At 53.4% G+C, this 23,609-nt stretch overlaps 1 protein-coding gene across 7 annotated transcripts in view; it reads left to right on the forward strand.

Moving 5' to 3' along the window:
• The window catches only part of MARK2 (microtubule affinity regulating kinase 2), a 58,626-nt gene that overhangs the window by 19,282 nt on the left and 15,735 nt on the right, over nucleotides 1–23,609 (forward strand). For 6 of the 7 annotated variants that reach the window (XM_043581503.1, XM_043581505.1, XM_043581500.1 and 3 more), the window contains exons 2-3: nucleotides 22,694–22,873; nucleotides 23,097–23,150. In XM_043581503.1, coding sequence (XP_043437438.1) covers nucleotides 22,694–22,873; nucleotides 23,097–23,150 — 234 coding nt within the window. Of the gene's footprint in view, nucleotides 1–17,523; nucleotides 17,653–22,693; nucleotides 22,874–23,096; nucleotides 23,151–23,609 lie in introns of those variants that run through there. The other variant, XM_043581506.1, reaches the window with a different exon arrangement.

The raw sequence follows: 23,609 nt of genomic DNA on the forward strand, positions 1-23,609 counted from the left end.
CCCACCCTGATGACAAATGTCAGACACTGATGGCACACCGTAGTCATGACTGGTGTGAGGGTTTGCTCAGTAATAAATGTGTAGGTGCTGAGCTCCCGGTTTCACATCCAGAATGCCCACATAATAATATTCTTCATGGTGAACCATTCCGGGAGAGTCTTGTGTAGCTAATCTGCTGTCTACTATACAGGAAAGGTTTAAAAAAAATTTTTTTTAATGTTTTTTATTTATTTTTGGGACAGAGAGCATGAGCAGGGGAGGGGCAGAGAGAGAGGGAGGCACAGAATCTGAAGCAGGCTCCGGGCTCCAGGCTGTCAGCCCAGAGCCCCACGCGGGTCTCCAACTCATGGACTGAGATCGTGACCTGAGCCGAAGTCGGACACTTAACCGACTGAGCCACCCAGGTGCCCTTTTAAAAAAAAAAAAAAATTCTTTTAATGTTCATACAGGAAAGGTTTTAAACAAACCAATTCCCATTCCTCCTCACCTACTTTTTTTTTTTTTTTAAATTTCAGGAAGTGATTTTCTTTTGAGGTGATTTGGACCAAGCTTCTTACCAGCTTTTCCCATTTTTAAGTTAGAACTGGCTTTAGAATTGTTTTTCCCCTCAGTGGAGGAGAACTTGGGCCTTAATCTTTATCCCCAGGCCCTGAAATGACTGACTTCTGTTTTTTGTTTATTTGTCAGTTGGTTTGTTTGATGGCATAGAATTTTCTCTGTCTAGGGAATTTTCTTTCTTTTCTTTTTTCCTTTTAATTTTTATTTAAATTTTAATTAGTTGATATACAATGCAGTATTGGCTTCAGGAGTAGAATTCAGTGATTCATCACTTAGGAAATGTTATTTCTTTACAAGTACTTTCAGGAATGAGTATTTGTTCCTCCCTATTATCTTCCTAAAGAGCTCTGAAACCTCTGGGAGCCTGATAGGCGAGAATACAATTTGAAAACTGGCATCCAGACACCTGGGTGGCTCAATTGGTTAAGTATCTGACTTCTGATTTGGGTTCAGGTCATGATCTCATGGTTCATGGGATCGAGCCCCATGTCAGGCTCTATGCTGACAGTGCAGAGCCTGCTGGAGATCCTCCCTGTCTCCCTCTCTCCCTCTCCACCCACCCCCCCATCCTTTGCTCACTTGCTCTCTATCTCTCAAATCAATACATAAACATTAAAAAGAAAACAGTATCAGCATGCATTGAGCTATAGCACTGATTGAGTGGGAGGGGAGATCAGGCTTGACAACCAACAATTGAGAAATAAAAGGAAAAATATTTAAAGTGCTCCCTGTTCACAGCACTGTCATGGGGGTTCTAGATGCAGAGTTTGAGGAATCCTTTCCAGGTCTTCCCCAAGAGCACCCTCTTTTGTCCTTTTGTTAGGGGTTTATTCTGACTTCATTTCCATGACCTGAGTCCTGAGCAGCTTTTTTGACTTTATGTTTAAGTTCTCTTCCCACATCACCTTTGCTTGTCTGTTAGGCCTGCCCCTAGTTTCCAGATGGGGAGGAGACCAGGGAGGCTAAATGGTTTATTTTTCAGTGAGTCTCGCTGGGTTGGCTTCCTCTTAATGCCAGCATCGCATGACTCCCCACAGTTGGCTCAATGGGGGTGCATCCCCATTCGCTGAAGCCCCAGGGTTTAGATAGATCCTGGCAGAACTCGTGAGCCTCGCTAGAAGTGAGACCTGGGATCTTCAGATCTCTCCACCCGTGGTTCTTCTGAAGGAAAAAAACAAAAACAAAAGTCACAGACTTCTAGTAAATTGGAGGGATTAGGTGGACTGTTAACTTTAGTTCTTGGGTTTGGTCCCACCTTGGACTGTGATTTGTGTTTTTTATCTCTCCTACTAGATAATCAGCTCTTTTGAAATCTGAGCTGTTTTTATCCTTTTCTGTGTACCCTCTTCCCCCAGAGTCTTGGAGTGCTTCGTGCAAGGTCATCTCTTAATTGTGAAATAAAAAGTCAGAAAAATTATAAAATGGGCATTATTTACTTACAGCTACCCTTGGGAGCGTGTGTCCGTACTGATTTGTAAATCCGACCTCTCTCTGTCTGGTTTTTGGACACAGAAGTCACAAGTCTTCGTTTGTGTCTTATTGGTGTAATAATGACTACAGAGAACAGCTTTTTCAGGACGAGGGGATGAGGAGAAAAGTTAAGTCTGTTACTGGGTTGTGTTAAGAACCCAGAGAGGAAAGCGCATGGGGAGAACCTGCTGCCGAGGAAACCCTGTCTGGCTTCCTGAAGCAGGGACCAGAGCCAGGAAGCAGGCCCTCCTGGCTTTGGGGGAGCTCCGTTCTTGCCTCTGACACACAGCATCTCTGGCTACATAGGGGCTTCTGGTTCAGTTGGCCTCATCCTCCCCTCTTTTGGATGGTTGAACAGAGAGAGGTACACTGAGTGTTGGGGATCTTGTCCAGAGTTGGACAGGTCATGCGGTCCGTATCAGAAGGCTGGAGTTATTTATAGTGGGAGAAAAGCGCAGGAGCGTGGCACAGGAAGAACTCATTTCACACCACCTCGGCGCCTGGTGATGATGAGAACCCAGATTTGTCTTTGAGCGTCTCAGGGCAGATCAGTTGCTTTTCTGAATTGACCAAGAGCTATGACATCCGGGGCAGTGTTTTCCAGGACCGATGTGGGCAGGGCAAGGATGAGATGGTGGAAGACCGTTTTCTCCTCTCTTCTTGATTCCCTGGTCTTTGTGACTCAGTGTGAGATCTCCACCTGACTTCTGAATCTTCTGTTTTGGAGCCCCTGCCCAAGGCCCTAGCCGCGCAGGGTGGTGGCATCTGGACCTGCTCGACCGGTCTGCTTGGCCCCCCTCCCCCTCCCCTTACTCTGGGCTGGGAGGCTGAAACCGCTGCCTGGGGGCTTTGCCAAGCCAGTTTCTCCTCATGGGTCGCCTGCCCTGGCAGTCAGGTGGGGAGCTCCCACCCAGGAGCTCCCAGAGGAATCAGGCTACTGGGGGATCGGGCTGCAGGGTGGGGGAGGGGGGTGCCACACACCTACCAGCATTGTATCTCCTCGGCACTGCTCACACCCAGTGTGCAGGGCCCCGGGGCCTGCTGGAAATAGACTCTGTGTCATGGTGCCTTTCCCTGTGCCTTGTAGCCACGCTCCTGGTAGGCAAAGAGGCTGGGAGGGTTGAGGAGCTTGTAAATTGTGGGTAAATGAAGTCTAGGGGGAGGGAGAGGGTCCTTCCCTAGGGCACACTATGTTTCTAAGTCTGGGGGAGTCACCTGGGTTAACTTGAATTTGTTTTCAGCCCTAGGCAGGAGACATTCTCCAGTGTGTGAGCCTGGTGTCCAAGGCATATTAGATGAGGTTGACTTACGGAGCCAGACTGAGGTAGCTTGAGCCGATATAAGCCAAGGTCAGGATGTGGTCTTCGGGACGTGCGGACCATGCCCACTTCCTGCTGCAGTCTCAGGGATGGGGCTGGAAGGCCTACGAGCACAGAGGCACCGAAAGCCCTCAGGCCTCCACAGGGCAGACCCTCCTTTTATAAGTGGGGGGAACACAAATCCCAAGAGGGTGAATGACTCACTCAGGGTAATATCATTTGTTTGCGGGGGGCCGCGTCTAGGGTCACCCTCCCGGGGACCTTGGCAGTATACCCGCGTCGCTTCCGCTTCAGAGGCATTCCTGTGGAAGGCCTGTGTAGGGGCTAACCTGCAGGCCTCCTGGCGGAAGGGAGGCCGGGAAAGGACAAGTGGAAGGGCAGCAGGCCCCGGCTCCACACACCGGAGATGAGTTCTGAAATCCTGCCGGAGACTTTGGCCACAGAGGTGCCAGAAGGCCGCAGGGAACGGATTTAAAGCAACGGGCACCAGCATTGTAGTCCTGACCCGGGTTGGAGCCCAGGTGTGCTAAGAGCTATCAGGTCGGGAGACTCCGGAAAAAGCAGGAGGACCCTGACCCTGACTTTTCCTCGTGAATCAGGAGGGCGTTTACGGAGAGCCTGTCAGGTGCCCGGTATGCCTAGGCACCGAGGACACAGAAATGACCCCAGTCCTGGAATTTCCCCCTCAGGCTGCGCTCTCAGCCTTGCGTAACTGAACAAGGCAGCCACCGAGAGTTGCGAAGTAGGCCCTTCCCCAAGCAGTGAAGTCCTTGCACCAAGAGGCTTGAAGCTCTGTGACAAGGACCTTGTGAAGTCAGAGGGATGGAGCAGGGAAAGCTCTGGAAGTGATGTGTGAGCCGAGGCTGACCAGGAAGAAGAATGGGAGTGGATGATGGATGGGAAGTGTCCCAGGCGGTGGGAGGCTGTAGCAAAGGCCTGGAGGTCTGAGAGAACATTCTACGTTTGACGACAGTTGGCTGGAGCCCAGAGTGAGACTCTAGGAAGGGACGAGGGCCAGGCTGGAGCTGCAGGTAAGGAAAGGGAGCCAGCCAGCTCATTATGCAGCCGAAGGAAAAATCCAGAAACCGTGTGGGTCTAGTCTGAAAATCAGTTGTATGTATATACATACGTATACGTACGTAGACATTTTACACACGTGTATACACACACATACGTGTGCACACAGGTATATAATTATTAGTCATGTGTGTATAAGGGGTCCTTTGAAAATGAAGCCGTCACTTCCTGTTGCCAGTGCTGGGTGCCCTGCTGAGATTACTGCCGGCTCCCCCCACCCCATGTTGTAGAGGGAGAGACTGGACTGGTGTTTTTATGTGCTGGTGCGGGTGGAGAGGAGGCTGAGGCTGTAGTCCTGGTGGGATGACTCTGGCTTTGACTTCGGAGCAGCCTGGCCAAAGACACTTGGAGCTTCTTCAGGCCCTGGGGTCAGGACCGATTTCCCTTTTCTTTGGGGGGAATGACTCAACGGGCCATCGCTGCCACCCGAGGTTCTGCAGGCTTTCCTGAGGCTGTCTACGTCAGCCAGTGGGCCAGTGTTGAGAAAGAGGAAGTACCTGGTGGCTGTCCCTCCTGCCTCATATTTCTGTCGCTAAACAGCACCTCTCCGTGGCAGCCTTGTGCTCCGCTCCAGCGAAGGAGGAGCTCTTCCCTCCCTGTGGGAGGGGCTGTCATCTGTGGCTTCTGCTCTACCCTTGGTCACAGATTAGCTTGTACTACACAGCCAGAGAGAGTCCACTCCCTTTCTGCCTGTCATCAAGTGCTCGAGTGGGAGACCTTAACTTGCAAAGTTGTAGAAATGGCCATGCTCCAGACTGCAGGGTTCAAGGCACAGCCGGGGAAGCGTGTGAAAATTGACCTAAGGTTAGAGCTTGGTGGGCTGTCCGCCTCAAAGGTGTAATGGGACAGCGTTTTGCTTCTGACCACATATGGACGCTGCCCTGCAGACAGCTGGGCTGTCCCCTCTCCTGCCAGGGAGTGAGTTTTGTTCCAGTGCCAACCTGGCTTTTACTGTTTCCCTTCCTGTCTTTCCCCAGGGACCATGAACCTGCCCACCCCCTGTTATGTTCTAGTTCTGATGGGAGTACCATTCAAAGTTCTTGGCAGGAGACCAATTCACTTCTACCCGTGTTGGTTTCCCCTCCTTTTCCCAGTGTGTTTGATGTGCACGTTCCCCAAAGTTCCTTCTGCAGCTGGTTGGCTCTGTAGTACCCAGAGATTGGAGCCTGCCCACGGGGGCAACTCCGCTGCTTCCCTCCCTGGTTTTAGGGGCGGGGCTTGAAAATAGAGGATCATACTCTCCCTCCTCTTCCCCTCCTCCCCCTCCTCCCCCTCCCCTGTCCCACCCCCAACACTGCCAACCAAACTGGAGTGACCGCCTCAGAGGCTCCAAGCAGCCTCCAAGCGGGACTGAGCCCGGCTCATCGCCCCACATGAAGGCAGCTATCTGGAGAAAGATTAATGCACATGTGAGTATGTGAACTCCGGAGCACATTACCATCTCCGACCGGCTCTCTGTGGCAGGTGTGGACTCACTCTGGGGTTAAGGAGACCAGGACTCCTTAAGAGGAGATGGTGACCCAGCCAGGGGTGTGTCTACCCAAGGCCCACCCCCTTATCTAACACATGGGGAAACGGAAAGCACTTCTGAACACCCCAGCTCTCCAGAAGAGCTTGATGGATGGTTCGGGGAGGATATTCTTGGAATCCCTTGCAGCACAATATCCCTCTTTTCCCTGAGCCAGGTTTCTTAGTTCCTAAGCTGGACAACTACCTTCAGTTTTCGTAGGAGGGGTGTATCTTCCCTGACCTCGGCACGATTGTGAGCGGAAGGTTAGGAACGGTAGCTGCTCTCCCAAATGGAAACATCTTCTTGCTGCTGAGGCTCAAGTGCCTGAGGCAGAGACCAGACCAGAGTAGCCCAGGCTTGCTGAGAGGGGAGGATTGGTTATTTAGGGGCTGTGACAAATGGCTTTGGAGAGGAGCAAGGGAGAGAGAATCTCCTTTCGCAGAGCTTCTCTGCAACATTGCTGTCCAGAGTTTAGACTGCCTGGAGCCACAGGCTCAGGTGCTGACGGCTCTCCCCTCCTCCTTTCTGTGTCTTGCGGCCAGTGCTATCATTGTCAAGTTGACCCTCTGATTACGGAGGATGATCCCAATATGGTCCCCCGGCTCCCTGCTGCCTGAGCCCTTCTGCCCTGGAGCTGTACCTAATTTGTCTTCAAATTCTGACTTTGAGTGGGGCAAGAAATGGAAGAAATGGTCATAGGAAGTTGTGTTTGGGTGGTTTGACTTCTGATTGGGCTTTAGGCATCTGAAAACTGAGTGCTTTTTTAATCCAGATTTCCCTTCGAAACCTCTCTCTGTGCACAAACCCTATACCTCAGACAATTCTTGGCGGGCCAGAAAGGCTTTGCTTGGATATGAATTTAGTATGGGGGTCTTCCCGGGGTCCCGTGTTGTCCATCCCTCTAGTCTCTCCCACTGCCCCCCCCAATAACATTAACCTTTCACGTAAAGAACGTTGGAAAAATTGAGTACTGTCTCAAGGTCACTGGATCATAAGTGGCATTTGGCATAGTTAGCTGGTTTGGCGTTTGGTGAGAGATTTCTGCTTTATATTTGAGCAAAAGATTTCTTGGCGGGAGGCCTCTATGCTGTGTTGCCAGTGCTCGCTCGCCCTGTGTACAGGGTTTGCCCCCTTCCCTCCCCTGACGGGTCGTTTTAATCCTCTTGCCTATAAACAAGTGCAGTTCTCAGAACGTGTGTGGGGCCAGCTCACATGACCTTGGTTATCTCCTCATGGGGTAACCAGCATCAGCTTTAGATACCATGGTCACTTGACGTGGCAGAGCAGAGCTGTCAGTAAAGAGGTGGCGACGCCAGGAGGACGCCTGGGTTGGCCGGGGAGGGTATGGTGGTCCCCCCCCCCCCCCGGCCCTTACTCAGTTTTGCTTTCTGCGGTTTCAGTAGCCCCCGGTCACCCTCGGTCCAGAAGCAGATGGTCTTCTGACCTATCGTCGGAAGGTCAGTAGTAGCCTAACCCTGCGTCACAATGTCTACATCCTTCACCTCATTTCGTCTCACCACGTAGGCATCGTATCATCTCACATCCTGACAAGAAGGGGGAATACAGTACAGGAAGATATTTGGAGAGAGCACATTCACATGACTTCTATTACAGTATACTGTTTAAATTGTTTCTTTTTATTATTAGTTATTGTTGTCAGCCTCTTACTGTGCTTAGTTTATAAATCAAACTTACCATAGGTGTGCATGTATAGGAAAATTCACAGTATATGGTTGACCCTTCAACAGCGTAGGTGTTAAGGGTACTGACCCCCACAGAGTCAAATCTGTATGTAATTTTTTGACTCTCCCAGAACTTAACTACCTGCAGCCTACTGTTGACCTTACGGATCGTACGAACAGTTGATTAACCCATATTTTGTACGTTTTATATGTAATATAGTGTATTCTTTTTTTTTTTTTTTTTTAACGTTTATTTATTTATTTATTTTTGAGAAGAGAGAGACAGAGCATGAGCAGGGGAGGAGAGAGAAAGAGGGAGACACAGAATCCGAAATAGGCTCCTGGCTCTGAGCTGTCAGCACAGAGCCCGACGCGGGGCTCAAACTCAGCGACAGCGAGATCGTGACCTGAGCCGAAGTCGGACACTTAACCGACTGAGCCACCCAGGCGCCCCAAGTGTATTCTTAACAATAAACTGGAGAAAAGAAAATGTCACTAAGAAAGTCATAAGAAAAGGGCACCCGGATGTCTCCGTCGGTTAAGCTCTTGATTTCGGTTCAGGTCATGATCTTGTGGGTTCGTGAGTTTGGAGTTCCTTGCAGCGAGGAGCCTGCTTGGGATTCTCTCTCTTCCTCTCCCTCTGTCCCTTCCCCTCCCCCAACGTGTGCACCTGCGTGCTCTGGTGCGCACCTGCGTGCTTTCATGGGCACACACTGTGTCTCTCTCAAGATAAATAAGTCAAAAGAAGAAAAAATACATAGTACTGTACTGTGTCGGAAAAAAATCCGTGTATAAATGGACCCGCGCAGTTCAAGGCTCAGCTGTATGTAGGGTTTGGTACTGTCTGTGGCTCCAGGCATCTGCTGGGGGTCCCGGAGTATATCCCCCATGGATGAGCAGAGACTGCTGTCAGTGGGGGTGGGGGTGTGATTCCTTAGTGGGGAGCAGTAGGAAGAGTCCACTCCCGTGGGGTAAGAGTGAGAAGCAGTTTCGTTCCTTCTTGCTTTTACTGTTCCTGAATTCCTACTTCTGGTGTCTCATTTATCTTTCTCCTGTATCTCAAATCCTGGCTGCGGGGGGCCCCCGGACACGCAGCTGTTTCAGGAAGCTGCCCCTGAGACAGATGCAGGCTCCTTCATGGATACAGAACCCGGCACCGAAAATCCCATCTTCCCAAACAGTGATTTTGTTGTGTCGTGCGAAGGACAGCTGGTGGTGGGAGCCTGGCCGCCACAGAAGGCCGCCGAGCCTCTGAGCCAGAGGCGCCCAGGAGCCGGGGTGCAGCTGCATTTTCACCGCGGCCGCCCCCCACCCCCCACCCGCCCCATGCAGGTCTCCCTCGCCTCACTACTGAAGAGGCAGCACTCAGTGCATAGCAGGGACTCTGGCCACACCGTGTGTGAGTTGTGTCTGTTTCTTAAATATCTGTCCCATTTCTCCTTGTGACTGTTGACTTGCAGAGGTTCATGTATCTGGAAAATTTTGAGAACATTGCTGACATCGTATACCTCGGGAATCGTGGGATATACTCTGGATCTTCCTAGGGTGGGATCTGTGTGTTGAATGTGCTTCTTACCAGGGGAGAGCAGAGTGGCCTTTTATGGAAGGGATAAAACAGTTGAGCTGCTGGAGCCTTCGCTGGCTCTGCCAGAAAAACCCAAGTCCAAGTCCAGGCCGTGCCAACAGATGACCAGAACGTGGTCTTCATCTCAAGAGCTCTCCCGGGCCAGTTTGGAAAGATCTATGTCTTTTTGGAGATAGAGAGCATTTTTGATGAACATTGGGTAAAGAAGTTAAAGCCAAAACTCATATCTTTTTCTGGTAACCTACAGAGTAAGTTGAGAAAGCATGTGGAATTATAGTAATAATAGCTAGCATGTCGTGAGCATGTATTACATGCCAGGCATTGTTCTAAGTATTTTGGATGGGGTTTGATATTTCGACAATTCTGACCTCATACCTTTTGTTTTCTCTTGGTAGGAACCCCCTTATGCCTTTGGGGTCTCTGTCTGTGGTGGGTGCATGGACTAGATAGAACAACAGAATGAGCAGCAGTGGCCTCTTGCTGCCCGGCTAGCTTCGTCTGATCGGAGGTATCCTGGGTGGCATTTCCCTCCCAATCTTCAGATCTTTGTTTAGGCCACCGTGCCTGTTGGCAATAGGGCCGCCCTTCGGGATTTGTTGGGGAGGGTCTGTTTGCCTTGGTAGGCACCCTTTCTTCCCTGCCCTCTCTAGGTGAATTCGGAGGTGAAGAGCTAAAGACTTGACTGCTTGCCTCCTTCAGAATAACCAGCATTCTCTTGTCTGCAGTCTGTGCCCGGCAGTGGCCCCTTTCTTCTCCAGCACCACCTGTTAATCGGGGGTGGTTCTAGTTCCCGAGGGCTTCCACCGGCACTGAGCTAATCCGTACCAAAGAGCCCTCCTCCCAGGTTCGTGTCAGAGCTCAGAAAGCTCAGACTCTTTCCTCGGACTTTGAAAAGATGAATTAAAGTGTAAAAAAGTGCTTTTTAAGGAGGCACTTGTAATGGATAATGGCTGTCATTTCATTTACTATATATACACTCTGCTCCCTAGGTCAGCCCCACCAACTAGGATGCCCTGAGTAGAGCTGCCATTGCCGCCAGAGAAGGAGCAGTGTTTGGCTTTAGGGGACACCTGGGCCTAAAGTTACAAGCTGACATGTACACAAGCGTCCCTGAGAAACTTTCCAGCCTTCTCCACCTAACTGTATATATATACATATATATTTTATTTTGGGGAGAGTGCGAGCAGTGGAGGGGCAGAGAGAGGGGGACAGAGGATCCAGAGCGGGCTCTGCGCTGACAGGCTGACAGCAGCGAGCCCGATGTGGGGCTTGAACTCATGCACCCCGAGATCATGACCTGAGCCCACGTCGGACGCTCAACCGACCGAGCCACCCAGGTGCCCAGTCCACCTAACTTCTGACAAATGAGTCCTCTTCCAAACATCTGGCCAGCTAGCCAAGGCACCTGCCCAGGTCATGGCCACTTAGTAATAGGGTCCAGCAGTCCCAGGGTTGAGGCCATAGTGGCAGCAGTGGGCCCAGTGACTTTTACAGGAAGTACATCCCCAGCTTCAGGTGCCAAACAAAGAGACTGTTCTAAAGAACACTGGCCCCTGATGTGTCAAGGGACGGTCCCAGGTTCCCTTTTCTTCTCTCTCCAACTGGAACTGGGAGTTCTCCTACCTGGTCTTTCGTAGTTATCCCTTCTCTCCTAGAAGGCAGTACCCATTCAGAATTCCTTTTGAAACTCCAGCCTCTTTTCTCACCTCTGCCTGAGTTCATTTCGCATTCCCTCCCTCCTACGCAACCATGCCGGATGCTTTGAAGCCCCCTCCGCCAGCTCAGGTCCTCTTGTTTTAGGCCCTCACCCAGGGTTTGAAGGTGACCGAGCCTTGGTTTCTGCTGCCCGTGCTGCTTGTGGGGAGCAAAGATACGTTCCTGGGTCCCGAGGTAGAACTGAGTTAATTTTCCTGTTCCGGACTATGGTTCGCATCTTACGTACGGATAACCCACTGCTTCAGACACAATGGTGGGCCCTCACAAGCCGGCCTGAGACAGCCACCATTTGTTCCTTCTCCGAACGAACGGAACTTTTGGTAAGTTGGAGATCCCTTGGCTAACGTGCTGCAGCAGGTTTGTTTGCATGTGCCTTGTGGAAGCGCTCTCAGTTTGTAGTGCTGTCGCACCGTCTATTAGAAAAAGTAAGTTGTCCTTCTGGATATCAGGTGACAAAGACAAAAACACAGATGCCACTTCCCACCCAGAAAGGTGGTCTGAGAGCCACACTCGCTCCCGTGATTGCTCTAAGGGACGAGTGAGTCCAATTTCTTAATTTGAGCTGATCGGACTCATTGTCAGGAGGCGCCGGAAACAGCTCGGCGGCCCTCACCCGCTTGCGTTCCTGACGATCTGCTGGAGGAGGAAGATGACGCCTCGGCCTGTGGGCCTGTGAGCGGGCGCAGCCCGGCGGGGGTTTGGTTTGCTCGTGCAGAGAGCGGCCGGTTGGATTTTTGATGGTCCTGTAAGTGGAACAGCCACACGGCAGCCCGGCCAGGTGGGAACGGTTTCGAGGCGGTGACAGCCTTAGGTGCTTTCTCTTACTTCTTCTGCGTGAGCTCTGACCCCTGGCCGTGGTGACTTCTGGGGCGGCAAGCGTCAGCCCGGTGTTTTTTCTGATACTTCCTCCTCCTCCTCCTCCTCCTCCTCCAACACCCTCTTTGAAACCGGAGGAGTAGGAAGGCAGTCTTTTTTCCACTTCCAGGGGAAGCTGCAGTGGAAGGAGGCACATGTCTTATTCAGCACCTTCCAGTGTGGAGCTGGAACTGGACAGGACCCAGAAGGCCTGTTTCCCAGCCTGGGGCTGGATCTGCTCCTCAGCAAAAAAAAAAAAAAAAAAAAAAAGTTATAAGAAAACCATGTTGGAAACGGCAGAGACAAGGGGTTAAATCTGCACCCAGGTAGAAAGGCTGTCGCATAAACGCTGGGAGAGGTTTTTTCTTGTTGTTGTTGTTTTTTTTGTTTTGTTTTGTTTTTCTTTTTTTAAGATCTCGTGCTTCTTTTTTACTTTGTGTTGGCAAAAACCCCAGGAGAAGATGGGAGATTCTGGGAGGAGATGATTATGCCGGGTGAGTCAACTGAGCTCCCCAGCTGCCGTTTTTAGTTCCTTTGCTTTTCTGTAACAGGAGGCAGCTTGGGGAGGGGTGGGGGGGGGGGGGCAGTGGGGAATGCCGATTTGTGCAGCAGGACAGGAGGCAGGTGTGTATGGGTGAATCGTTCTGGCATTCTGGGGCTGACAGGGCCCTACAGTCATGACGTTGGTCCAAGGAGGAAATATTAAAGCAGAGATGTCTGAGTGTGGCACACAGTAAGTGTCCCCTACGAGTCACGGTCACCTCCCCAGATCGGTAGCTCTTAGAATGGCTCGAGCTGCATCGCACCGCCCCAGCAAGACGCAGTGGTTTTGATGGCCAAGCGGTGGTGGGATTGAATGTGAAGAGGCAGAGAGATGGGTCTTAAGCGGGAGGGCCCAGTGGTTGTTGGGCATCAGGAAGTTTGGAGGAGAGGGCTCCCCCTCTGTGGTGAAAGGAAGGCTCGGGCTGGTTTGAGGGGGTCGGGGATGGGAGCGTGTGGGCGTCGGCCGTCCCATCCCTGGCTGTGCCCGTATTCCGAGTCTGCCTCCAGTTCACCTTGGTGACCACCTTTACCTCCAGCTTTGGGTGAGGAAGGAGCACCGAGGGCCTCGTCACCGCCTGAGAAAGCCTGTTAATGGAAAGAACACTCCATAGATGTCCTCCATTCTTGGGAGAGGGGTCTCGTGGCTTCCTGCCCGCTTGGGTGTTGTCTGCAGAGGACACAGATGGGAGTTACTGGTGTGGGTCCCAGAGACCGTCATGAAGATGCCCCCACACATCTCCTCCTTTATTCATTCATACGCACGTATTCATTCAGTACCTATCGAATACTCCTGCTCTGTGCGAGAGGCATTGTTGTGGGCCGTGAACACACCAGGGCCCTCCCTTCAGAGCGTTGTCTGGTGGGAAGGCCAGACGGTAGCCAGCAACTTCAAAGGGCAGCAGCTGCCTTGAAAGAGGAGAAAAGGGTCTTTGGCAAGAGGTTCTGATCTTCCTTCTGCCTTTGTCTTGGCTTCCAAGAGGGTGGCTGTAAGGATCAAAAACTGGCACCGTTTTTATTCCTCAACTATTTCAACGTGGGCCAGCCAGGCACAGGCACCCTTAGGCACCGAGGGCATACGAAAACGAGCGAGACGCCGTCTCTGACCTCTCAGAGCTCCGGGAGGCTCAGGCGTGGAGACGCACGGTCGCAAGAGATGAATGGGTACCGACAGGGCGCTGTGAGAGCCAGAGAAGGGAGAGATCACTCTCTGCTGAGAAGGTGTTGGGCTGATTCTTTGAACAAAAGGATTTGGGCTAACCTAGGGATGAGAGCGTGTACTGCCCTGGATCCCTTCGAAAGAAGACGTTACGTGATAGCCGGAGCCTCGCCCTTGGTGCGCGTGCGCCTGGGTGGCGCTTACACACCACGGTTCGAACCGTTCCCAGCCGGCAGCCAGAGTGGTGGGGCTGGGGTCCCACCGTGGACCTGTGACTCCAGAGTGACTCCCCTTCCCACCGTGCCGCGTCCAGCCGGACAGCGTGCCACACAGAAACAGAAACTACTAGGCAAAGGACAGGAAGGAAGAGGGAGGCCCGGACACCTCAGCCGCACTGGTTGGTCTCCATCAATCCTCTGTAAAGTGAGCCAAACCCTTCTGCTGCAGGCTGTCTCCTGCCTCCCCCAGAGCCCTGGGCTGCTGGCAGGCTGACTCTCCTGTGATATGGAGGAACTTGTTGGTCTCCATGGTTACGGGAACCCACTGGTACGGGCGGCGCCGAGTGGAGTGTGAGGCTGGCAGTGAGAGCTTCCCCCAGCCCTTGGCACCATGTGGTACTGGTATGTCGGCTGTTTCTTGGACCTTTTCTGGGAGGAAGGAGTTAAGGAACCCATGAGGAAGGGAAGAGCAGGCACACCTTCCTCCTCTTCTGGGCTCCTTAGAGGCCGGAGGCGTGGCTGCCTTCTCATTCACCCGCTCCCCTTGGCAAGAGTGGTTTTATGTTAGGAAAGAGGGTCCTTTTGCCCGACACCCCAGCTGTGGTAGAAATTGGACTTTTCCTTATTCCAGAAGCAATACCAGCTTTACTGCGCTGGTGTTTGTGGTCAAGTCTGTAGCGATGACAGGTAACAGCTCTTCTCGGGGCTCAGAGGACTCCTTGAGAGGGGAAGCAGGTTCCTCCCCGAAAGTAAAATGAGATTGTAGGAAACGTTGTCAAGACCTCGCTGCACACTGGGTGCTGTGGTCCACACTGGCGTGGGTTTCTTCATTTTGTCTTCATGCCGATCTTGTGAAGTGGGTGCAGCTGGTGTCCACGTGTCCCAAACGAGGAAGCTGAGATCTAGAGAAGTCAAGGAATCTTGGTCGTGCTCGGTGAACTAGTAAGGAGCAAAGGCAGGGCTCCCGCCCCAGACCCGCCTGGAGCTCTGCCGTGCTCTCCCGCCTCCTTTGCTAAGTAAGCAGAGATACTGTGGTGAATCTACTAGACAGTTCCCTCCTCTAAACTCCTAGAAGGCAGGAACCAGCTCTCTCTGAACTTTGCAACTGGCCCTGGCTCCAGAGGTAGGCACTCAACAGAGGCTTGCTGGGTCAGCAGTGGTAACTGGGGACTGAGATCGAGCCCAAGACCCCAGTGAGCAAATTCTCAGGGATGAGGTACTGGATGCTTGCAAAGCTCTGGTTGCTCAGTAGAATCCACCTGTTTGGGGAAGAGGCCAGCATTTCAAGTGGCTGCAAAGGCAGGAGATTTGAGGCACGCCCACGGCATTGTGGCTCTCGTGTGTGAAGGGGAGCGAGCTGGAGGTGCTGGGTCGGTGCTGACCTCTTCGCAGGCACATGCTGCTGACCTCTGCCGTGGCTGCTTTGAGGCCTCCAGGCCGCTCCCCTCCTGGCCCAGGCCGCAGTGCTGGTCTCCCTGCCTTGGGGTGAGACTTGCAGCTCAAAGAGCTAAAGGGCAGTGAACCACCTTGCTTTTGACTTTGTGCTTCCGCCGTAGGCTCCCGCAGGTCTCCTTTATGGGGGAGGCACCTGCCATGGCCGGAAAGAGGGAGCAACCTTTTGACACGGCACCACCTCCCTTCCACACCAGGGCATTAAGGGAACATGGGGGGGGTCCCCCTGGGGGAGTAATTTGAGGGTGAGGAGGACGCATCCCACCTCTCTACGGGTCAGTGCTTACCGAAGCCTTATACGATGCCTCCTACCCACAATGCTCCTCTGGTTTATTGACTCTTGGCAGTTGAGGGTGACAGTTGCTCAGGACTAAAGGATGCAAGGAAGGCTCCTGGATGCAGTGAGGGAGGAAGGGTGAAAGAACTAGCGACTCACCACGTCCATGTGACTTGCCAGCTCAGTCATATCCATTTCTCCCCAGCCTCTGTGTTAGCTCGGTACTTCCTCAGTTTACAGAACCCCTTACTGCTTCCCACAAACAGGATTGAGGAAACAGTCCTTCTGTCACATTACAAAACCCTAGGGACTAGAAAAATGAAGCCATCTGATCCTGTCTGATCCTCTGAGTGGTCGCAGGCAAGCCCGAGCCGAGGGTCCAGAGGGATGAGAGCAGGGCGTGCTACGGGCCCCCCTGGGGACACCCTCACAATAGCCCTGTGGCAATGGCCTGAGCCAGACACTGGCTTTCCTGCTGCCCTAGGCATCTCTCCCCTCCTCCTAGCATGGAGAGGCAGAGCCAGGGACTTACCTTCTTTGGGGGGAAATAAGACAGATCAGGCATCAAGAAAGGTTGATGAGAAGCCAACAAAGGGGACCGTGAGGAACAGGCAAGTGGTGGCGTGGACACGGAAGCCCTGGGCTCCAGTCCCGCTCTGTGCTGGGAGGCCATGGGACCTTGGGCAAGTCTCACACCTTCTGTGCTTCAGTTTCTCACATGTAACGTGAGGATGCTACCTATAAGGGTGGGGAGCGTAGGAAATACGTGGCAGCAGAAGGTAGTGTCAGAAACATCAAATCTGTTGGCCAGGGCTCATGTGTTAGGTGAACACTGAGTAGTGTGGTCTCCCTGGGATCTGTGCTCAGGTGCTGGGGGGGGGGGGTGCGGTGCACAGAGGAGCCTTCGTTTGCCCTTCCATAGAGGGGTTTATGGTCTACCAACATGAGATCTCTCAAGAGTTTCTTAGTGGGAAAGATCCTAACCGGAGAAATGGAAGGAATTCGAAGTAGATCTGGGAGCCAGAAGAAAGGTGTGCCCAGGACTCAGAACTCAGACAAGGGGGGGTCTCCAGGAGCCCCATGTTAAGCAGGTGCCCAGACAGCAGGGCTTTGCAGGGGGAAGGCTGCTGCCCCCAGCCCTCCAGGTTCTTAAAACAGTATCGTTGGGGTGGGAGGGGGGCGGTGATGGAGACTACCTGGAGGTTAGGCAGGAACCTGGGGATGGACTCCCAGAAGCAGGGCTGGAAGGGACTCAGAGGGACATTTGGTTGGTTCTCCATCTTTTGGGCAAATTGTAGGATTAAATGCCTCATTCTGTGTCAGTGACGAAGGTTTTTAGTCTAGAACCCATCGACCTCTAAAGGGGCTTCTTCACGGGGTCCCAGAACTCCCTGAAATGATGTCCAGAATATTTTATGTCTAAGTGGATTATGCGTTTTCTAAGTTAAACACTGCTTTTTGTGAAGCAGGAGGTCCATCTGCCACTGTTGGGTTGCTGGTTTCTGCTTAACCCCCGCCTTGTTCTCGGCGGGTAGTTTGCCGGTCCAGCAGCAAGGCTGCTGCTCTCTGGGTCGGCACGCCTGATTCACGCACACGCCTCCCAGCCAATCGGAGCCCCTACCCAGGTCCCACCTGCTGCGGGTGAGATAAGGACTTTTATGACCGCCCTGGCTGGAGTGAGGCTCCTCACCCTCTCCCAGCTGTTACCCGGCAAAGCACCTTGGGGAGGGTGGGGCAGCCCGCTTCCGGGGAGGGGGAGGGGAAGGGGGAAGGAAGTTGATCTAAACCCGCCTCTTTCTCTCTCTCTGTCTGCCTTCCTTCCCCTTCGCTTCCTGCCCCTTTCCTCCCACCTTGCTCCCGGTGTAGTGTCCTGGGACTGCGTGCATTTTCTGGCCACCAGGCCCTGGCCTGCGGGAAGCTGTGGGGCTTTTCGTCCCTGTTGCTCTCCTTGCCAAGCCCGGTCTCCCTCTGCTACTGGTGGTTTCGGTTGCGACACAGTCCAGGTTCCCAGGCAGGAGCTGCTCGGGCCTGGCTGCTTCACTGTTTTTCACTGAGGAGGTGGTGGAAGGTGTCGCCTGCTTCGGCTGAGTAAGGGTGGCTGGCAGAGCCGGCAGCCCCCGCCCTGGGCCTGGCTCTTCCCGGCCTCTGTACTTTGCCCTCGCTGCCTGACAGGTTCTGCTGTGGGCTCCGCTGAATGGAAGCTGCCGGTAGTCCTTGTCCCTTTCTCCAGCCGGGTATGTTTTCCCCTTCTCTGCTGTAGGATTGCCCCCATCCTCCCTCCTCCCTCCCACCCAAACACAGGATCTTTAAAGAATTGCTAAGTGGAGCCAGGCGCTAGCACAGGTAGTAAAATTCATGGAAAGAGGCACTGGCTGGGAAGGGAAGAGGGGGCAAATACCAGAAGAGTCTCCACGGGTTGAGTCAGCAGGCGCCCCGCAGGGTGAGAGGAGAACCAGGGGGAGGGTGCGCCGGTGGGAGACTGGGATCTGGGGCGGCCGGCCGCCTGGGGCCAGTGCCCAGGGGACCCTTTTCTTCCTCCCACGGGGCCCAAGCATACTGTGCCTCTGGCCAGGGACTGCCTGCCTGTCACCCTTCCGAGTCCTGGGGAGGTCTCAGGACACTTGAGGCCAGGCCTGAATGCCCAGCCCCACAGCATGAGCCGTTCTCGGGGAGCACTGTGCTCCGGGACAACTGTTGGTAGGAGCCCCCAGCATTAGGGAAGGGGCCCTGCCTACCTGAGTCAGCGCTGGGCCTCCGGGGTGGAGGCTGTCTTCCGGGCGAACCTGGCAACACGCCTAAGGCTGAGTTTGGAGATCCCAGGTTGAAGGGCCCACTGGATAGAAGGCCCTTTCTCTTCTTCCTGGGTTCTACATTCCACCATCTGTTGAGCCCCCGAAGCGGTTCCAGTCCTGCTTCTGAGTCAAGCGTGCTTGAGTAACCTGTGTGGTCTGCCCTTGGTCCCAGATACTGTCTCACAGGGCAACCCCCTGTTCTTTCCAAAAGCTGCCTGAGAGCCATGCTGTCAGCTTGCAGCGGACATGCTCAGATTTTTAGGGTCTGCCCGTGGTACGCTGTGGGCCAGAGCTTTGGGGATGTCTGGCGTTCCTACCTTACTGTGAGCAAGGAGGACAGAGGTGGAGGGAAGAGTGTGGATTTAGTGAAATCCTGGGGGCCTGGGGGTGGGGGGGCTGGAAGGGCAGCCAGTCCCCAGCCCCCCACACAGTGGTGAGATCTGGGTCTGCGCTGAGTGGGCCTAGTCAGGACCGTGGAAGAGACAGACGGTCTCCATGCCCTTACCTCCACTTTAGCCTTCAGGGCGGCCACCTCACATGGGGCCTCGGTCCAAGAAACGTTTTCTACTGGAGACTTTCTCTTTTCTCCACTCCCTTTCTCCTTTCTTCACTTCCTCCCCTGGGCTCTCCTCACCCTGCCCCCCCCCCCCCCATCCCTGCTGTGTCTCAGAGAAGAGGCGAGAGGGAGGGACTGCTACGCTCTTTTGAGTCCTGAGAGTTGGGTGATTCGGCCCTGAAAGGGGAGTGGGTGAATTTGGGAGCAGGGGATCAAAGAGCACAGCCCCTGTTCTCTGCTTCTCTGGGTCCTGGACAAGCAGAACCTTCCCTCTGTTCCGGATGCCCGGCTTGGAACCAGCCCTTCACGGCTGTCCTGTCTAGTCGCCTCCCGTGAAGGCTGGAGGTGCTGGTGCAGGCTAGGAGGGCTCCACTAAGAGGTGGAAGTCTTGTGGACAAAGACAATAGTATTTGGGAACTAAAAATAATTGCGATACGGGTCGCTCTTCATGCTGCACTGGATAAAGCATTTTATGTGTGTTCTCTCACCTCAAGTGAAGTTGGGAATATTTTATCACCACTTTACAGATGAGAAAACTAATACCAGTAAGTAGGGGAGCCAGGACTTGAACCTAGTTCTGCTGGGCAGAGCTCCTCGGCCCCCGCTAGACCATCTCCTGACCCAGATGTGTGGAATCACCGTGCACTGGTCATCTTTTGGATGGTTTCCTTCACCCTTTGTACTCTCATCTCCCTCTTAAGGGTGGTGTTGATAATAATAAAGTTAGCATGTGTTGAGTAATTGGCAGATTTAGGATTTGTCTCTGGCATTTGCACTCGTAACCACACCTCTCGACCCCTGAAAGGAGGGAGGTGGATGGCAGGGCCCCTCTTGTGTTTAGTTGACATTTTGAGGCCCAGTGCGCAGCTGAGCCTGGCGGGCAAAGCCATCCTGTTGTACCGCAGTGACCAGCCCCTGGAGCCAGGGACACCAAGAGGGATGGGCAGAGCAGAAGTCAAGAAGGACAGTAGGATTCCCAGATTTGGCTTCAGAGGGGCAGAGGGCCCAAACCTTCAAGTGTACGCTAAATTCCTGTTACAAATTTTGAGGACTTGGAGTCTGCCAAGTCCTCGGATCCTCAGAAAAGAGGGGAGGGACAAAGGAGGTGAATTGGTGGTTGCCGAGGACACTTTCCCACCCATCTTCCTCTCGTGAGAGCTAGGGCAGAGGGAAGGTCTCCCCTGTCACGCCCTCTGAGGCAGGCCAAGTAGAGAGCAGACAGTCTAGCAGCACTTGCTGGGAGGATGGGACTGAGAAGAGGTAGGCCATGGAGGCCAGACCTTCAGGACCCTGATGGACGGGGCTCAGGGTACCCTTTGGTAGACTGAGCCAAAGACAAGCACCAGCAGGGCCGAGGAATGTCCTTGTCTCCAAGGGATGTGAACCCTACGGTTGCTTTGGCAGGGTAAAAAACAGATGTTTGAAAACCTATTGGTCTTAGGGGCGCCCGGGTGGCTCAGTCGGTTGAGTGTCCCGAGTTTGGCTCAGGTCATGATCTCATGGCTTGTGAGTTTGAGTCCCATATCAGGCTCTCTGCTGTCAGCGCGGAGCCTGCTCGGGATCCTCTATCCCTCACCCTCTCTCTCTTTCTGCCCCTCCCCTGCTTGCACTCTCTCTCAAAAAAATAAACCTTAAAAAAAAAAAAAAAAGAAGAAAGAAAGAAAAAGAAAATCTGTTCTAGCAAACACTGAGGACCAACCAGGTTTAAGTGAGCAACCGGGTGTCTGAAGCACAGAGGCCAAGAGAGTTGGGTGGGCTGGATGGGCAGACAGCAAAGGCTTTGAGGACCTGACTGGTGAGGACTTGCAGGAGAGAGAACATTCCCTAAAGGGCAAAAGAGGTTAAAAGGGACTCTGCTGAGATGTCAGGAACCTTTCCCTTCAAAAGCTGCCATATGCATGGGGTCTTTTTTCTCCTCGAAGGCCTAAATCCATGAGCTTTCAGGATCCGAGTCAGACAGTTTACCCCAAATCAGCCAGCAGCTACCATGCAAAGAGGAAAAAAAAAGGCCTTCCTTGATGGCAAGGAAGAAGGGGGAACCGTCAGTAGCAGGGTATTTGCTTTGTGTTACTGTTTTTCTGCCTTGAAAGCATCTGGTTAGGGAAGCAAGCTTCTTCGAGAAACCCTGGACAGTTCTTTGGTTGGTAGCAAGTCATTTCTTTCCTCTGTGGTTTTGAAGGGCTTCATTACAGCCCCAGGGGGCCATGAAAGGAAGAACTTTGACTCACACGCTTCTGGTCACCCCGCTCTCCTCCACGCTGTCTCCACACAGACTTGTCAAGGTAGCTCTGGATGGTTCTAGGACGAGGCTCTGGCCGCATCTTGCCCCAGTATGTGGGAGTGAGGGCATCTGGTGGTCTTTGAGAGTAAAAGTGGGGCTCCAAACAAGATCAGACCAGACTCCCAGCACTTGTATTCACCCGTTCCCATGCCATGCAGTCCACCCATTTGTTTTATTTTTTACTTTTACTTTTATTTGAGAGTGTGCACAAGGAGAGGGGCAGAGGGGGCGAGAGCGAAAACCTTAAGCGGACTCCATGCTCAGCACAGAGCCCAACGTGGGGCCGATCCCACCACCCAGGGATCGTGACCTGAGCCGAAACCAAGAGTCGGACACTCGACCAACGGAGCCAGCCAGGCGCCCCGCAATTCACCCATTGAAGGTGTACAAGTAACTGGCTTTGAGTAGATTCACAGAGCTGTGTATCCGTCACCACAATCAACATTTCATTAGGAGATTTTCGTTCTCACAGAAAGAAACCTCGTACCCCTTAGTTGTCCCCCGCTAAATCTCCACCCTCCTCAGCCCTAGACTGATCTTTCCGTCTCTCTGGATTTGCCTGTTCTCAAATAGATGGGCTCATACAATACGTGGTCCTTTGTGACCAGCTTTATTCACGTAGCGGAAGGTTTTCAGGGTCTGTCCGTGTTGTAGCGCGTGTCACTGCTTCATTTCTTCTGACTGCCAACGAATATTCCACCACGTGGATATCCTGCAATGTGTCTGTCCGTTTGCCAACTGACAGACGTTTGTGTTGTTTCCCCTTTTTGGCTGTTGTGAATGTGGGCTGTTCCCAGCAGGCACTGGTGTATGAGTTTTTGTGTGGACGTCTGTTTCCACTTCTCTGATGTGCTGCACCTGGGAGTGGCACTGCCGGGTCACACGGTGACTCCGGGTTTAGCCCTCTGAGGAACACACAAGTCTTCCTGGACACGTGTGCGTTCGTCTGGGTTGCACCCTTTTTGTGTCACGTATGCGGAGCTGTTCAGTGCCGTTGCTGTCATTTCTGCGTCCTCACACCGTTGGCCCGAGCTGCGGGCCGTCCCGGGAGGGCAGACGGTTGCCTTGCTCAGACCCTGGCATTCGGCGTGTTCGTTGCGCAGGTGTTTGAGTGAGCATCTCCCAGAATTCAGATCGTGTAGGGGCTGGGATGTATCAGTGAGTAAATGACATCCGCCCGCCTTCATCCGCTCCCATCTCAACGGGATGGACGGCAAATCGGTGTAAAGTGACAAATGCTAAAGGTGAAGGTGAAGGGCGGCATGGCGCTGAGTGCGGGGAAGGAATTCTGATGTTCTGCTGCGCAGCCTCGCGGCGTGAAGAGGCAGCCGGGCGAGCAGTAGGAGGCGCTCTCCCGCAGGACGTGGAGGGCTGGTGGGTTGTTAAGGGCCGATTGCACCGCCCTGCGGTGCAGGGCCCGGGCTCCCACGCCCACGGGATGTTGGCACTGAAGACCGGCGCTCCTTATCTCCTCCTCCTCCCCCCACTGCCTTCTGACTCTGCCTGCCTGCCAGCCCCCTGCCGTCCGCCCCTCCCCACCCACCTCCGCCCCAGCCTCTTAGGTTTTTTTGTGGAGAGCTAAGGGCAACGATAAGGGGAACTGAGAAGTCAGCGTCCTGAAAGGTGTGCGTGTTTCCACCCCACAGCCCACCTTGGGACACCTTGACCCCAAGCCCAGCAGTAAGTCCAACATGCTGCGGGGCCGCAACTCAGCCGCCTCTGCTGACGAGCAGCCCCATATCGGCAACTACCGGCTCCTTAAGACCATCGGCAAAGGCAACTTCGCCAAGGTGAAGCTGGCCCGGCACATCCTGACCGGGAAGGAGGTGAGCTCTGGGGACGGGCCGTGGGGCGTGGCCGCACCCCCCAACTGTTGGCACCCAGGAGGTAGCGGTGGGACTGCCACAGCCACCTCTTATTTGTCAGCTGGAAATGAAATCTGGACAGAGAGATGTGTTGACGGGGATAGGGTTAGAGGAGGAGGGAGAGTCGAGTCCTGGGTCTCTCCTGTTCAGAGAGGGAAACTTGGGCTTTTTGTCTCATGTGCAGGTAGCTGTGAAGATCATTGACAAGACTCAACTGAACTCCTCCAGCCTCCAGAAAGTAAGCATACAACATCTTCTGTTCCTTTCTAAACCTCTCATCAGGGGTCAGCGATCCCGTGTGGGCCTCCCCTTGAATCCCCATTTTTAAAATCTCTTCGTCTTTTCACTGTCCCCAGTGCTCTGTGGCTGTGCTACCTGTGGGGCTCTGATGGGATCCACTGCATTGACTCCCCCTGGGTAGGCTTCCTGGCCACGGGCACTGGCTCTTTAGAAGTCTTTCTGCCCTTCCCTGCCATTTGGCCTGTCTGACCTACTTCCTGCATCGTGTCATCTGCTGGCCTGTGGCCCTATGCAAAAACACAACGTTCCTAGCCATTTCTAGAAACATGCGTTTGGTGATTCCAAGATCTAGAACGATCCAGGGGAGTGGCTCTAGAAGTACAGGGATAAGAGGGGGCAGGGAGCCTGCCACCACATTCTGTGCCAGCAGCCTTTTAGGGGATGAGTATAGAAGGTT

The sequence above is a fragment of the Prionailurus bengalensis genome, chromosome D1 (assembly GCF_016509475.1).
Source record: "Prionailurus bengalensis isolate Pbe53 chromosome D1, Fcat_Pben_1.1_paternal_pri, whole genome shotgun sequence".
In the NCBI taxonomy this organism is placed as follows: Eukaryota; Metazoa; Chordata; class Mammalia; order Carnivora; family Felidae; genus Prionailurus; species Prionailurus bengalensis.